The 16,572-nt window shown below is 41.4% G+C and overlaps 1 protein-coding gene across 1 annotated transcript; it reads right to left on the bottom strand.

Moving 5' to 3' along the window:
* Nucleotides 1-5,115: 5,115 nt before the first annotated feature.
* LOC124276834 (alpha-L-fucosidase-like) lies at nt 5,116-13,845 on the bottom strand. Its single transcript, XM_046712484.1, has 8 exons — nt 13,256-13,845; nt 12,348-12,454; nt 10,997-11,127; nt 9,752-9,885; nt 9,237-9,334; nt 8,471-8,603; nt 7,875-8,045; nt 5,116-5,552 (listed from the first exon to the last, which is right to left on the bottom strand). Exons 1-8 carry the CDS (start codon nt 13,594-13,596, stop codon nt 5,297-5,299), a joined length of 1,371 nt encoding a protein of 456 aa, XP_046568440.1. The 5' UTR covers nt 13,597-13,845; the 3' UTR covers nt 5,116-5,296.
* Nucleotides 13,846-16,572: the final 2,727 nt, after the last annotated feature.

The raw sequence follows: 16,572 nt of genomic DNA on the forward strand, positions 1-16,572 counted from the left end.
ATATTTTAGATCATGGGATGATCTCATACTTATTTTACTGATGTACTCTATATGGCGGCCATTTTGCAATTGGAGGTGCGAAAATTGGCGGCCATTTTGCAAAATGGCCACCAATTTTCGCATTTTCGGGTAGTCATGATATAAATTGACTTCCGTAGACCTAACCGTTAAAGATAAAAGACATGTATAGATGGAAAATGACCAGCTATGGATTTCCTACAATTTGATATATGTCTTATGAGAATTGGAGAATTTTGTAAAAGGTTATAACGAAAATAGTATAAAAAATTATATTTTTTCACTTTTTCCCCAAAATTATGGAAAATATAAAAAATCTGCGAGGCCTCTCGATCTTTATTCAGTTAGAATGGTATAAGCTACAATCATGCCAAGTTTCATGCTTGTAACACAAAGTGCACAATTTGATCACTTATCCGCTGGGCTAATAGCCTCAGCCTCAATATTGAACAGTAGCCTTCAATTGAAGGTCATCCTCAAATTGTTTGACGGACCGGCAACAGATGGTCATATTGATGTAATAATCAATTATGACCGCTAGTAGTTATATGCAGAAAAAAACATCTCTTCAGATTTTGGTTAATTTGTTGTTTAACGCTGCTCTCAGTAACATTCCAGCCTTATGGCAGCGGTCTGTAAATAATCGAGTTGGGACCAGACAATCCAGTGATCAATAACATGAGCATCGATGCGATGGCATGTGCCAACCACGTCAGCGAGCCTGACCACCCGATCCCGTTAGTCGCCTCTTACTACAAGCATGGGTTACTGAAGACCAATTCTAATTTAACGAGGGTTTCACGGGTCTCGTCTCTTCTGAGAAAAGGCACTATGATGTATGTACAGTGATGTATACACTGTACGTCACTAATAAATACCGTTGTCAGCAATAACAACATCAAAATGACTTATATAATCCTGTCAAGTTAGAGTAACTTCTGTTTGCAATAAAAAATTTATCGTCTAATAAGACAATAGGATCGACATAGAGCAACTAAAGTTCCCAATAACAATCTTACCGTTGTTCTAATTAGATTATACTTATCATATTGACTAACTTTGCTCTCCTCACTATATGGCTGAAATATTGCCGATGTGACGTTAAATTGTAACTCACTCTAATCAGATAAGGGATTTTCATATGTATGCATAGGGACGACAGTTAGTCACAAATTATTCTGTAGATGACTGATAAACTTCATTTACTCAGATACCCGTGAAGGTGCGGGTGAGAATATTGATCTTCAGTAACCCATGCTTGTCGTAAGAGGCGAGTAACGAGATCGGGTGGTCAGGCTCGCTGATCTGGTTGACACATGTCATCGGATCCAGATCGATACTCATGCTGTTGATCACTGGATTGTCTGGTCCAGACTCGATTATATACAGACCGCCGCCACATAGCTGGAATATTGCTGAGTGCCGCGTAACACTAAACTCACTCACTCATTTACTCAGACAAGAAAATCTTCTATATATCCTCTGTGTACTTTTCTTAGTATCTTAACCATATGCTATTTCATATTAAATCTAAAGGGGCGGTGGGGTAGCCTAGTGGTTAAAGCGTTCGCTCGTCACGCCGAAGACCCGGGTTCGAATCCCCACATGGGTACAATGTGTGAAGCCCATTTCTGGTGACCCTGCCGTGATATTGCTGGAATATTGCTAAAAGCGGCGTAAAACCATACTCACTCTCTCACTTAAATTTTAACTATTGAATTCTTAACAATAGGCTACTACCCTTGGAACATGTTATATTTTGGTGTCTTTTTCACTTTTTCTCGTGGACTAATGCTCATGAGAGACTATTTCATCTGTTTATTTTTATTACGTACGCTATTTACCTCTTAATGTGTATTGTGGCTATTATATAATGTGTATTGTGTGAATGTCCCCTGGGTGATATGTTAGTAATATACAGTGCGTCAGACTTCTAATATTCAATGTGAATCACGTATAAATTGTAGTCTTGCGTTGTATACGTATCGTAACTAAAACGCTGTTAACTTGGGTACTTCCTTTATATCATTGTAACAATCTGACACATGTCATCGTATCCCAGTTGCGTAGATCGATGCTCTTGCTGCATCATCGATAATCTCCAGGGTATACGTTCCGATACATCTTTACTAATATTAGTGGAGATTTATCGGAACGTATACCCTGGAGATTATCGAGGACGCTCATGCTGTTGATCACTGGATTGCCTGGTCCAGACTCGATTATTTACAGATATATAGCTGAAAAATTGCTGAGTGCGGCTTAAAACTAAACTCACTCTTTTACCCATTGTAACATTGTATAAAGCTTAATTGTAAATGTTTTTTGTACACTAATTATGTGGATGACTCTGTAGCTAACTAAGAAACTCAGGTCGTGTCTTGTGGTGGTTGGTCGTGTACAGTGGTACCACTTCCAAGCAGGGTGATTTCCTTATTCTGGATTTAATACACACTAGAAAACCAATCAACAGCTTGGCATTTCTATCATTCACCATTCCCACCTCAACTGATATTTAAACTTGAAGTTTTTGTCTGATATTTTAAAAAATGTATATCTAGTGATTTTATGTACAATTTATTTCACCACTCATCGTGCTTTTACCATTTATTGAATTTAATGGTGCCCTATATATAGAATTTAATGGTGCCCTATATATAGTTGGCTGGGCGATTTTTACTTGTATGTATGTAAGCATATCAATCATGTATACCGATAAACACTTAAATGAACTATTTTTCTTCTTCTTCTCTCTATATATTCATCATCTACTTATCAATGGCTCTTCCTTTAGTCCCGTGCAGTGGGGTAGCCCAGTTGTGAAAGCGTCCGCTCGTCACGCCGAATACCCGGGTTCGATTCCCCACATGGGTTGACCATGTGAATCCCATTTCTGGTGTCCACCTCCGCGATATCGTTGGAATATTGCTAAAAGCGGCGTAAACCTATATTCACTTACTCGTATATACCTTTAAGTCGGAACCACTCGTATATCAGTGCAGGGTAGACAGGAACCAATAACACACGACAAGAAGGTACTCTTTATTGATATAAAACCCCGTACATTAATGGCTCAATGGACAACTGGAGAACAATACAAAAATATATTACACACTAGTAACCGTACATGATATCACCATAACAATAAACAACCCTCACTATAACGCCTAGTTATAGACTATACATCCATAATGCTCAAATTCTATTCTACTTAGTTTAGTTCCCAACGTGCATTCGTTCGTTTCGCTCTTTGTGTGAAGTTGGGAAAACTTGCCTGTTAGGGTCGTGCGTGAATAAATGCCCAGACTGAATTTAAACAACTCTGCGGTAGTAAAAAGGTCGTGGAATAGAAAATGGAATACTAAATGATTATAACCAAATATAAGATGTTTACCGTGCCAATCTGATCTTGGGGCGAGAATGCAGCCACCTAACCCAAATTCTTGCATGTGATGACATTAATGGTAGCTAATTTATAACTCGTTCAGACCAATCCCGACTCCACAAAGATAATTGTACGATAATAGAAAACCTGAACGTGGGAATCCAGTTATATCATAGTGAGTATGCTTTTGCGCCGTTTTTAGCAATATTACAGCAATATCACGGCAGGGGACACCAGAAATGGGCTTCACACATTGCACCCATGTCGGGAATCGAACCCGGGTCTTCGGCGTGAGGAGTGAACGCTTTAACTACTAGGCTACTTCGGTCACGATATATCACGATAACCTGTAAATGTTCGACCCTTGACTACTCATACCAGTGGAAGGATGATATACAGATCACAGAGTCAGACCATTATGGAAGTTCTGGGTATTTATTCCAACCCAGACACCCCCAAATGTCATAAATGTCCCTAATAACAGACCCGTGAAGATCCGGGTTAGAATGTACCTCCAGTAACTCATGCTTGTCGTACGAGGCGACTAACGGGATCGGGTGGTCAGGCTCGCTGATTTGGTTGACACATGTCATCGGTTCCCACTTGCGCAGATCGATGCTCATCCTGTTGATCACTGGATTGTCTGGTCCAGGCTAGATTATTTCCAGATCGCCGACATATAGCTGGAATATTGCTGAGTGCGGCGTAAAACTAAACTCACTCACCCCTAATAACATGACACATACAAACGTGCGAAATAAGTATACGATGGAAGCTCTTGTTAAATCCAAACCGCTCAATTTCATCTTGTTATCTGAAGACATTTAATTAGAGGGAGACCACTCCATTTTTTTACGAGCCTGTATGAGTGAGTCTGAAGCCTTATAGCGTCGCATCGGAATTGTTTCAGCAACAGAACGACTAGAACAGCTGACGGAGTCATGAATTATTATAAGGGTAATGCTATTTTTGAGGGCATTATCATTTGCAGAAGCCCGAGGTCTTCCATTAACTGCCCGACGAAGGAGGGCAGTTGAAAAAAGCCCGAGGGCTTCTGCAAATGATAATGCCCTCAAAAATAGCATTACCGTTATTATTGCTAAACTACATGGAATTTGTGTTGAAAGGAAAAAGGAAACAATGAAGGAATTTGACTGTAAGTTTACCCAAATCAACTTCTGACGGGGTTGACTGCCCGAATGCAATTACGTCATCGAACAATTCAAGTGACGTCACAACAGAAAGTGACGATATTCGACCTTGGCCTTTGACAAGACCATAGCCTGGAACATGTCAAACTATGTCAGTGTTCGGTTTTGATCCTTCAACAGCCTTAATAGTGCAATTGTTAAGGTTAGCACCAACAAGAAAGCCAATATTACCGCTATTTCAAGCGGGAATTCGGGTTGCTTTGACTTGTTTGACCCAGAATATCTGCCAGTCGAAAGCCAATTAATGTCGAATGAACCGTAAGCCCACGCACCCACTATGACGTCACTTGACAACAGAACTGATAGTGGCCCGTCGTTAAGGTTGAGCGGTCCAATATCATTTGCAGCGGCCCGCAAATTTCTGATAATGGGCGGGCCGTTTCATGATAATTCCATGTATTTTAGCTATAAAATGTAATATTAAATGGCAGCAGGTTTGGTTCTTAGCCAGAGGTCTAATACCTTTTAGGTCACTCTAAGACATAGAGTTCATTTCTCTGGAAGAAGTAGAAATATTTTATTTTTTATAAAATAATTTTTTTTTCAGGATGTATGGCATGACCTCCGAACATCTTCTGATATAATTTAATTTCATAAAATTCCAACTTCCTTTAGCCCCCGCAAAAGTCCAAATGGTCAGTTCGTAACGAGGAGAGGTCAACTGACGACACACTCCACATAATCAGTTTTCAAGATGAGTGAGTCTAAAGGCGTATGCCCACTGACTCTTGACCTCGTAGAAAGGGATATCGGAAATGTTGATAACCATCCCGCCAGTAGCCCCATGGGTCCAGGACAGTAATTTGTTATTCCCCATCAGTAGGACCTGAGTCTGTGCGGTGGGGATGGGTGCCCCTAGGGTGATGTTGGCAGTGGTGATGTCGCGGATGTAGATGGCGAAAACGTCCAAGCCAGTGGCGCTTTTGCTGCTTGTGTACCTGTAGGAGAAAAGCGAAGGAGAATAGAGAGTGGATGTTGTTTTATGTCACGGGAAGCAATTCTAGCTCCATTGTGAGTCGACAGTAAAAATGAATGACCTTAGACTTTAGACCCGTATGCATAAATAGACTTTAGTGCTAAGACTACTGTATATCTCTTTTATTGCAGGGGCAGTGGGGTAGCCTAATGGTTAAAGCGTTGGCTCGTCACGCCGAAGACCCGGGTTCGAATCCCCACGTGGGTACAATGTGTGAAGCCCATTTCTGGTGTCCCCCGCCGTAATGTTGCTGGAATATTGCTAAAAGCGGCGTAAAACCAAACTCGGTCAGTCAGTCAGTCTTTTATTGCACGGTAGTTGTCGGTTTGCTCGTTGCAAGGTTTGCCAGCTGTAAAGATGAACGTAACTGACTGGTATGTCCAGTGCTGTCTATGCACATTGGCACACATTGTGACCAACCAATCCTCATTTAAGTCGACTAATATAAGACAAACATGTAGCCGCAAAATGGGTACATGGTGATCATAAAGCAAGGGTGAACATTTTTGTGTTTCTTTTTTATCAGTATAATTTTATTTCATGCCATATGAATTTTAAAACTGTCAAACTGTCTAGAGAGTGAGTGAGTGTGCTGGAGCTATCGCTTTTAACAGTACTCCCCAAATGGGTACAATGTGTGAAGCACATTTCTTGTGTCCCCCGCTGTGATGTTGCTGGAATTTTGCTAAAGCGGAGTAAAACCATACTCACTCACTCACTTCAACTCAGGTATAATGGCCTATGTGAAACCAAGACCCTAAAAAGATCACATATACTCTAGGTGTGTGTGTGTGTGTGTGTGTGTGTGTGTGTGTACAGATTAATAATTCACTAATTGGCATCGTTATAAATGAAACCCCGTCATTAAAACTACTCATTTCGATCTTTAATTAACTTAAATCAGAGACCATGCATATACCGATATATGGTCGGTATATGGTCTCTGCTTATATCGACCTTTTTGACTACAGTGCACAATTCTCACCCGCGAACGAAATTTCAACCAATCAGAGCGGCGCGTCTCTGTGACGTCATATGAGGAACAGATATGAGGGCCGATGCAGAATTCATTTACATTTCAGAGGATCTTGTCTACAGGTTTGTATAAACCTGAAATCGTGACAACTGTTGTGAAAAATGAAACCTTTATGTTCTCACAATCTACTGTCATTTAATTTTGTCTCCTGCTTTGCCAAGTTTCCGAGTTACAACTTGTTTTCATAGACGATTCTGTCAAAATCGTTTGGTGTCGCTAGGCTCTATTTGTTCGAGCCAGACGCTAGTGATAGCGAAAACGATGATCAGCCTCGCTCATCAAGGTTAGTCGGTTACGGTTAATTTCTTCAACCTAGACAGTGCGACATTAAGAAGGCTGGATGCCCATCAGATGCAGTTATTTGAAAATATCCCCGGTAGTTCTCGTCTGATTGTAATAAAGTATCAAAGCAGTGTGGGCTTTTTCAGGCTTTTTCAGGTTTTCTAATGCCTGGATGGTATAATGACTGATCCAAATTGATCCCATTTCTGTGTTTTTTCACCTCGATATTTAATCATGTCATGTAAAAATATGACGTCTATTACGTATGATATTAAAAATAAACATTTGATTTATTTGAATCCGTAAACTAAACAAGCCTACTTTGCCATTGCTAGAAGAATCTGAAAATTTATTTAGGTAAATAGGTACATACAGTTTTAGCACACGGCAAATGCTTATAGGTATTTCTTATGCAACAATGAAGTTTTTATTCTCAAAACAGTGTGGGCCCATAAGTTTTTACATGCAATACGGCAATTCATACTCCCTTCTTGTAACCCGTGTTAGGTGATATGAACTACACGTTATTTGTCATCATTCACTTGATGGTCAGTTAATGAATTTATAACAGGTATAATAACAGTAGTCGTAACACCACTTAGATTACCCGACAAAGGTTCCCTCTGGCGACAGAGTTACGTAACCTGTCTGTGGTTTCGTTGGCGGGCGAGAATGAAGCAGGCGACTTTTTGGCAACTTTTAATCGCTCGGTATTAATTAACCACAAGTTTTTTAAGAATGAATTTGGTGTTCCGCATAAGATTAACCACAAATCTTTCATATGTAATAGTTAAAAGAGTACCAAAAAACAAAGTTTATTTGTTCTTTAACCAGTTGAACATAATCCTAAACCCGTTATGGATCAAGAACACAGTTTAGGTTTGTGTTAAGGATCTAGAAACATGTGATATCTCAATCTTTCACGGGTGATTGATGGCTGTTGTACGATGCCAAGTCTGTTCTCACCATATATATTTGTTGACGGTGTCGTTCTGATGCGTCCAGGGTCTGGTGGCGTAGATGGCGTTACCGTTCAGTTTCAACCATTCACCCATTTGCCGCAGTCGTTCCTCAAAGATTGGAGCTATCTTCCCGTACTTCGTGGGTCCCACATTCATCAGCATGTTCCCGCCACAACTGCAACATCCCGACATGATATATAGCAGTTACTAAATGTTTGTAGAAGTCGAGCATAGCCGTGAAGATTCCGGTTAGAACTTATCTTCAGCAACCCATGTTGGCGCCAGAGGCCACTAACGGGATCGGGTGGTCAGGATCGCTGACGTGATTGACACATGTCATCGTATCCCAATTGCGTAGATCGATGCTCACGCTGTTGATCACTGGATCGTCTGGTCCAGACTCCATTATTTTACAAACCGGCGCCATATAGCTTGAATATTGCTGAGTGCGGCTTAAAACAACAAACGAACAAACTCCAAGCCCAAATATCAATGAACTCATTCATCATTATTGGAAAGTCGAGACATGATATACCACCAATTCTCAATACCGTAAAGAATCATTAAAATAACATAGATACAGCACTAAGTACCACTCACCTGACAGTTTCCACAAGCGTCTGTAACAGTTTCTGAATGGACAGATAGTCACTGAGCTTCGCCTCGCGCCGGAACCCCCAAGACCTGGCGTCTATGGTCATGGCGTTCTCAAACTTGTGGTTCTGGAGCTTGCCTGCCGTACAAAAGTTGTGTGACAGGATTTGGTGTTACACCTTTGATCAGTATTATTTCATTTCCATTACCGCGTGTAATCTTGATGTGGAGGAAAGTCTAAAGCCACGAATATCCCACTTTGATGAAACCCATGTACTCGGAGGGTATTTAGACTAACAGCTAGTCTCTGAAATGAACACAATTTTAAGATTTTTTTTATAATTAAAATAAAATACAATTAAAAGGAGCCCAGAGACTTTCTTCCTGAAACGGGAAATCTAGACTTGCCACATGTTCTAGACTTGCACGGGCTACATTGGGTATATTTGTTTCAGGGTATGTACGACAGACTACGAGGGTAGTGTGCCAAATATATTTGAAACATCAGTGCGAATCAGGATTCGAAACCATATATTTCTTGTATTCCTTGGAGAAACAACTCCACAGGGTGATTTGCGGTGTCTAACAAACTGGGTCACTTGTGCCGTTGCGACGTGATATTTTTGCGACGTTTCGGCAGCAAGGGAAATTATATTTTTTGTATTCAAACATCTTTACCCTGAATGTAAGCATATGTCAGATAATATGGTCATTATAAATTGTGTGTTGTTGTAATTTCTTTGTCACGTGTACGCAGACCGGAAGTACTGACCTGGGTTGTAGCGGTCACGACAGGTGTAGAAGTCGCCATGTTTACACTTGATCCCTGCTCCCCATCTGTCGTTGGTCACCACAGTGTCCTTGACCGGACTGCGGAAAAACAACCAATACACAATCAAGTGACAGGTATTACATACAAACATCCAATACCCAATTACCATACCTTTGAAATACTATATTCGGATTGGCCAGTCGCAGGTTCCATGTCTCAACAACCCTTTGAGTACAACACTGACTGTCACATAACTATGTAGTTAATATACACAGAAAGACACTTCTATATCAAACATTGTCGTCAGGCCTTTAAAAAATTATTTTTGCCTCACATTTGGACAGAATTTACAACAGAATTAGCTAGGTGAGTGTGCTTAAGATTTATTGCAAACGAGACATCTGCGCGTTCGGTTTCAACTTGTACATATTCACATCTCCAGGTAACTTAAGTCCACACATAGAATTAATATAAGCAATGCACATCCATCCATCCACATCCATCCCAATACTAACCTGTCGTTGTACAGCCAGGCCAGGAAGTGCGTGGAGTTCCAGTATGAATCGGGAGCCTCCCAGTCACCGTCGGACCACACAACCTCCGGCTTGTACCTCTGGACTATCTCAAACAGCTCTGGCATCGTCTTACTCTGGTGCCATGGCAACGAAATGCGCAATTATAACACAGTATGATAATACTGACAGTCACTATCAGACAAATAAAACACTAAGATATTGTCACTAAGATCACAGGCCTTCGTGTCTTGCGAAGATTAAAGATTTCTTAAAAACATATAAAAAATTGAGATGACCCCCCACTCGAAATGCTTCACAGTACAATACATAATGATGCATTGCACTGTGAAGCTTTTTGAGTCGGGGATCATCTCAAAAACAATATTTTTTCATTCTTAATCTCGCAAAGGCACGAGGGCCTGTGACTAAGATAGTAGCAAGATCTGAAAGAAATCAACATTTTTCACATTAGTGGTGAGGTGAGGTGAAAGTGGGTTTAACGTCGTGCTTGAGAATATTTCGCTCATATGATGACGTGCATGCATGTGTATGTGTCTGTGCGGCTGCTTGTACTAGCCCAGACTGTAGCTGGTTTTATAGTGCTAGCCCACTGAGAAACCATGCCGCAGTGAAACATGAATACCCCACTCAGACACATTATACTGACTCCAAGCCGACCAGTCCTTGTTGTACCCATGAATGCCGAGTGCCAGACAGGGCTCTATAAGTACCATATTTTAACGTCTTTTGGTATGACGCGGTCAGGGATCGAACCCGCGACCTTCCAATCTCCGAGCGGACGCTCTAACCACTACACCACGGAGGCCGTGTTTCATATTAGTGTTGAGTGGTGACATATTAAGATTTGGATTACATTCAACATATTTTAGGAGCAGCCCATGAATAAAGACATAATTCTGAGTATTTGCATTTTCTTATATTTCACCACAACAGATTATCTACGATATTATCGATTACACAACTTTCATATCGATAATCATAAATAATGATTCCCATTGACGATATTTCCGATTATCGATCATTTTAACCAGTCCTATTTGTAACACAATCCATAGTGTCAAGACGGCTGAAATGGTGATAATCATACGATTACAAGAATTAAATCTGCCTGGTTATATTCTGTTTTCAATATTCATCAATCTTATATGCGATTCTGAATGGACCTCTCTGGACGCTAATTGGTTAAAGGCTAAAGTGATGTGACCTCGTCGTTAAGGTACTCACAGCCACGAACTTGTTGGTCTTGAACCTGGAGGCCTTGTCGCTGAGAAAAAGGGGGTGGAACCACTCGAACAAGGAATGGTAGAGACCGAAACGTACAGTGGTGTTGTTGCGTATTGCAGCACCGAGCTCACCTGTAGAGAAACCAGTCAATGAAAGTTGGGCAACGCCACAGTCACCAATATCCGACAGAGTGAATGAGTGAGAGGGTTTTATGCCACTTTTAGCAATATTCCAGCAATATCACGGTGAGGGACACAAGAAATGCGCTTTACACATTGTGCCCATGTGGGGAATGGAACCCGGTATTCGGCGTGAGGAGCGCAAGTCAAAACATTGATTACACACAAGTCTCGTTACCTGCTGACTGGGTTCCGCCCTAGTGCGCATATTAGTACAATAACTCGTCCAGAATTATGATACCAATTCATTCAACTGGATACATAAATATAAATGAGTATTATTTGGTACATCTAAGCACTTGTATATTGCAACACTACGCTCCTTCTAATCCTTGCAAACACGTCGTGCAGCGGGCTCTGTCGTACAGCAGGCTCTGACAAACGGAAATCGTGGAAATCTCAAAACGAGGCCCTGCCGCTAGAATAGTGTGGCGGTCTTGTACGGACTTGATATTATATCAGTCATATTGTACGTTACAGAACTACACCGAATAAGCGCACAAAACACATAACAGGTGTAACCAGTGAGCCAGATGAATTGTCAATCATTGTACGACCTCATCAAACAGGGCGTTTTAGTTAAGGCCATGCTGCCTAAACCTCGCCATAAAATATAGAAATACGATGTTATTAAAGTTTGAAATTAAAATTTACTTGTAAATACCATTTGCTTAGGAAACAAGGAATTGGAATTCAGTGTACCATAGTTGTTTGCGGTGTCTCTATTCAATTTCACACGAGAAAAGTCGGATCGGCTGAATAGTAGGTCATTGTCTGAATAGGTTAACGAGACTCATGTTTCGGTTTGACCCCCCTTAACCACTAGGCTACCCCACCGCCCCACCGATATTCGAACTGGTGGTCAAAAGATAACAAGTGAAGGTTTTACGTCGCATGGGGATTAATTCTGCCACACAGCGACCTGGGCAAAAGAATTTACACACCAATATATGTTAAATTTTTTTAGCGAAGATACTAATATTCCATGTAATTTGAGTATGGTTTTACGCCGCTCTTAGCAATAGTCCAGCAATGTCACAATGGTGGACACCAGAAGTGGACTTCACGCATTGCATCAATTTGGGGAGTCAAACTCGGGTCTTCGGCGTGTATAGCTAACGCTTTAACCACTTGGCTACCAAACCGCGGGTAATCATACGAACAATACTGACCCACGAGATCCCTGTTTGGGCCGTTGTCCATGGAGTTCCAGTTGAAGGAGTACTTGGATGGCCAGTTGGTGAAACCTTCATGGTGCTTGCTGGTCAGCACAACGTATCTGGTGCAGAAAGAGAGAATGAATGCATGTTGTTTTACACCGCAGTCCTCAGGTACATAACAGGGATTTTTGTTTCAGGCAGAATACTTTACCAATCAAGGCTCCAAAATATAGAAACCCGCGAAGACGTAAGAGGCGAGATCGGGATCCGGTGGTCAGGCTCGCTGGCTTGGTTGACACATATCATCGTATCCCAGTTTCGTTGATCGATGCTCATGCTGTTGATCACTGGATTTTCTGGTCCAGACCTGGACCCATATTCTCGAAACGTTCGTAGCTCTAAGAATTCTTAACTTTGATCGCAGCCAATGTGTTAAGAATCGTCTTAAGAAGTTCCTAGGGCTACGAACGTTTCGAGAATAGCTGGCCAGGTTACTTACACAATGACGTCATATCGTGTGAATAATGCTGAAATCGGCGTTAATCAGCAAATAAACAAACATATATATATATTGGGGCACTGATATATTCCAACAGGTATAGGAAAAGGGAAATGACCCTAGGTGTCTGTAGTTGAAAACAATTATGGGATGCTGTCGGTTAAGTGAGCATGTACATGGGTTACGTTGTTTGGACAGCATCGAACCCAGATCCTAGGCGTAACGAACCTACGTTTTAACCACTAGGCTACCACAACGACAGTAGTGGTGGACGAAATAGAGATAAGCGCCAAAAGCCTATTTAAAAATATACGTGAAATGATACAGTCAGTTGAGGTTCCCAAGAAAAATACAACATTATCGATCAAATCTATAACATATTGTTAATATTGCCAGGTGTTCACCTGTACTATTGACTTACTTCGCCCCAGAAGCTTGAATAATGTCAGCCCACTCTGCAGGATCGAAAAACTCGGTTGTAAATCCCGGAGCAAAATCAGCATACGTGAAATCAGGTCGAAAATTATCGTCCATATACTGAACTACATTCTTCACCTTTGACCCCTTCCACTGATACCAGAACCACTCGTTGTTGTAGCTGGGCACAGAGAATATCCCCCAGTGGATAAAAATACCCAGTTTGGCTTCGTCATACCATCCTGGGAGGGGCCGTGTGTCGAGCGACGGCCATGTTGGGTCGTAGCGACCCCAAGTACCCGTTAAACAGAGGAGGAGGGCTGCCAATACCCCGGATACCGCCATGACAGCTGTTTGTGTCCCGGACGCTGGGAAAGTATACCCTGAACCTTTGTATCTCTAGCCGAGTTATTGCATGCTTCGCTTATTGCAGACGATACCCTTCGTCTCGTGATGTTTTGGTCACGTGATGTCGTATTGTTCGTTAAGCGATCACGAACTGTTGGTGACACGGATATTTCTGTCCAAGTTAGGAAATTACTGTTGGTTATCAGTCGTGTAACCGCTCATAGGATATTTGTAATACAACCTTGTGGTATCATACAATCTTCCTGTTACGTGTTACGGTGCGTTGGGTTCTGTTTCGCTTTTGGCGACATTATAACCCCGCGACACCAAGCGACGTTTACCGCATCCCTTTTTCTGTCATGATAATAATACTATTGGTTTCTTTCTGTATGTGCCTTCATATGGGATGGGACCGCCTCCGTGGTGTAGTGGTAAGAGCGTCCACCCGGAGAGCGCGCGGAAGGTCGCGGGTTTGATCCCCGACCGCGTCATACCAAAAGACGTTAAAATATGGTACTTGTTGGTCCCTGCCTGGCGCTGGTCATTAATAGGTACAACAAGGACTGGTCGGCTTGGAGTCAGTATAATGTGTCTGAGTGGGGTATTCATGCTTCACTGCGTCATGGTATCTCAGTGAGCTAGCACTATAGAACCAGCTTCAGTCTGGGCTAGTACAAGCAGTCGCACATACACACGCATGCACGTCGTCATATGAGCGCAATATTCTAATTCACAACGTTAAACCCAATTTCACCTCACCTCACCTCATATAGGATGGTGGCATCCAGATTTTACTGATGTCATTTAACACTAGCTAGATCTCAGCTTAATGTTTGTCTGCTTGTTCGTTAGTCCGCAATATTCCAGCTATATGGCGTCGGTCTGTAAAAAAACCGTGTCTGGAGCAAATAATCCAGTGATCATCAACATCGATCTACGCAATTGGGATACGGTGTGTCAACAAAGTCAGCAAGCCTGACCACCCGATCCCGTTAGTCGCTTCTTACAAGCATGGGTTGCTAAATACCAATTCTAACGGGGATCTTCACGGGTCCAGCTTAATGACGGCGGCCGGCAAGACATTCTGAGTGAGTGAGTTTAGTTTTACGCCGCACTCAGCAATATTCCAGCTATATTGTGGAGGTCTGTAAATAATCGAGTCTGGACCAGATAATCCAGTGATCGACAACATGAGCGTCGATCTACGCAACTGGGATACGATGACATGTGTCAGATTGTTGCGATGATATATAAGAAGTAAACAAGTTAACAGCGTTTTAGTTAGGATACGTATACAACGCAAGACTGCAGTTTATACGTGATTCAGATTGAATACTATAAGTCTGACGCACTGTTATATTACTAACATATCACCCCAGGGGACATTCACACAACACACATTATATAATAGCCACAATACATATTAAGAGGTAAATGGCGTACGTAATAAAAATGAACAGATATGAAATAGTCTATCATGAGCAGTCTGAGCCGGACAAACCAGTGATGTATATTATGAACACCTTCCTACACTCTCATCACACGATGTATCACGCCCAAGACCCTGGTTCGATTCCCCAGATGCGTACAATGTGTGAAACCAATTCCTGGTGTCCTCCGCCATGATATTGCTGGAATATGGCTAAAAACAGCGTAAAACCATACTCACTCACTCATACCATGACGATGTCAACCAACACGCCGAGCCTCACAAGCCGATCAATTCAGTTGCCTGGACGGCAAGTATATTACATAGATTCCCTATACGTCCATTACGAAGCCTCATGCTGCCGTTTTTGAAGTGAAAAATATATTTTTAGAGAAATTTCGCGTTGTTTGGACTATTTTCTCGTTATTTCAGCTACATGAGTAGTAGGGAAGTAATCCGTTCAGCACAGACAATAGCATTCCTAAGAGAACAAAAGCATTCCTGACGAATACAATAGCATTCCAGACGAATACAATAGACATTCCAGAGAAGTAATCCTCAAAAATCCTCATTCGAATGAGGATTCATCCTTATATAACAAACATTCCAGAGGAATGAGTCAAACTATTTAACGATATCATTCCACAAGTTCCTCCAACGAATACAATAGCATTCCACAAGTGCACCTTTTAACGTCCTTAAAACTATGCAAACTATTTAACCTTGGCATTCCACAAAGTGCTCTTTAACGCAAAGTATGCAAACTATTTAACGATAGCATTTGAAAAACTTGAAATGCTCGCTGAACGAATACAATAGACATTCCAGAGAAGTAATCCTCAAAAATCCTCATTCGAATGAGGATTCATCCTTATATAACAAACATTCCAGAGGAATGAGTCAAACTATTTAACGATATCATTCCCACAAGTTCCTCCAACGAATACAATAGCATTCCACAAGTGCACCTTTTAACGTCCTTAAAACTATGCAAACTATTTAACCTTGGCATTCCACAAAGTGCTCTTTAACGCAAAGTATGCAAACTATTTAACGATAGCATTTGAAAAACTTGAAATGCTCGCTGAACGAATACAATAGACATTCCAGAGAAGTAATCCTCAAAAATCCTCATTCGAATGAGGATTCATCCTTATATAACAAACATTCCAGAGGAATGAGTCAAACTATTTAACGATATCATTCCACAAGTTCCTCCAACGAATACAATAGCATTCCACAAGTGCACCTTTTAACGTCCTTAAAACTATGCAAACTATTTAACCTTGGCATTCCACAAAGTGCTCTTTAACGCAAAGTATGCAAACTATTTAACGATAGCATTTGAAAAACTTGAAATGCTCGCTGAAGCATATACGCAGAGAATCAATGTTCCCGTACGCTCTCGAAATTGATCGCCAAAACGCAGAAACAGGCGAAGTAACGCGTTCGGTTTTACCTCATAACGCCTTAGCAGTTGCGTTCGAGCGAATGTTTTACGGTTCATGGTCTATGAAATGGAATTGTAATGCATCAATAACATC

The sequence above is a fragment of the Haliotis rubra genome, unplaced genomic scaffold (genome assembly GCF_003918875.1).
Source record: "Haliotis rubra isolate DU_JTF1 unplaced genomic scaffold, ASM391887v1 Scf214, whole genome shotgun sequence".
In the NCBI taxonomy this organism is placed as follows: Eukaryota; Metazoa; Mollusca; class Gastropoda; order Lepetellida; family Haliotidae; genus Haliotis; species Haliotis rubra.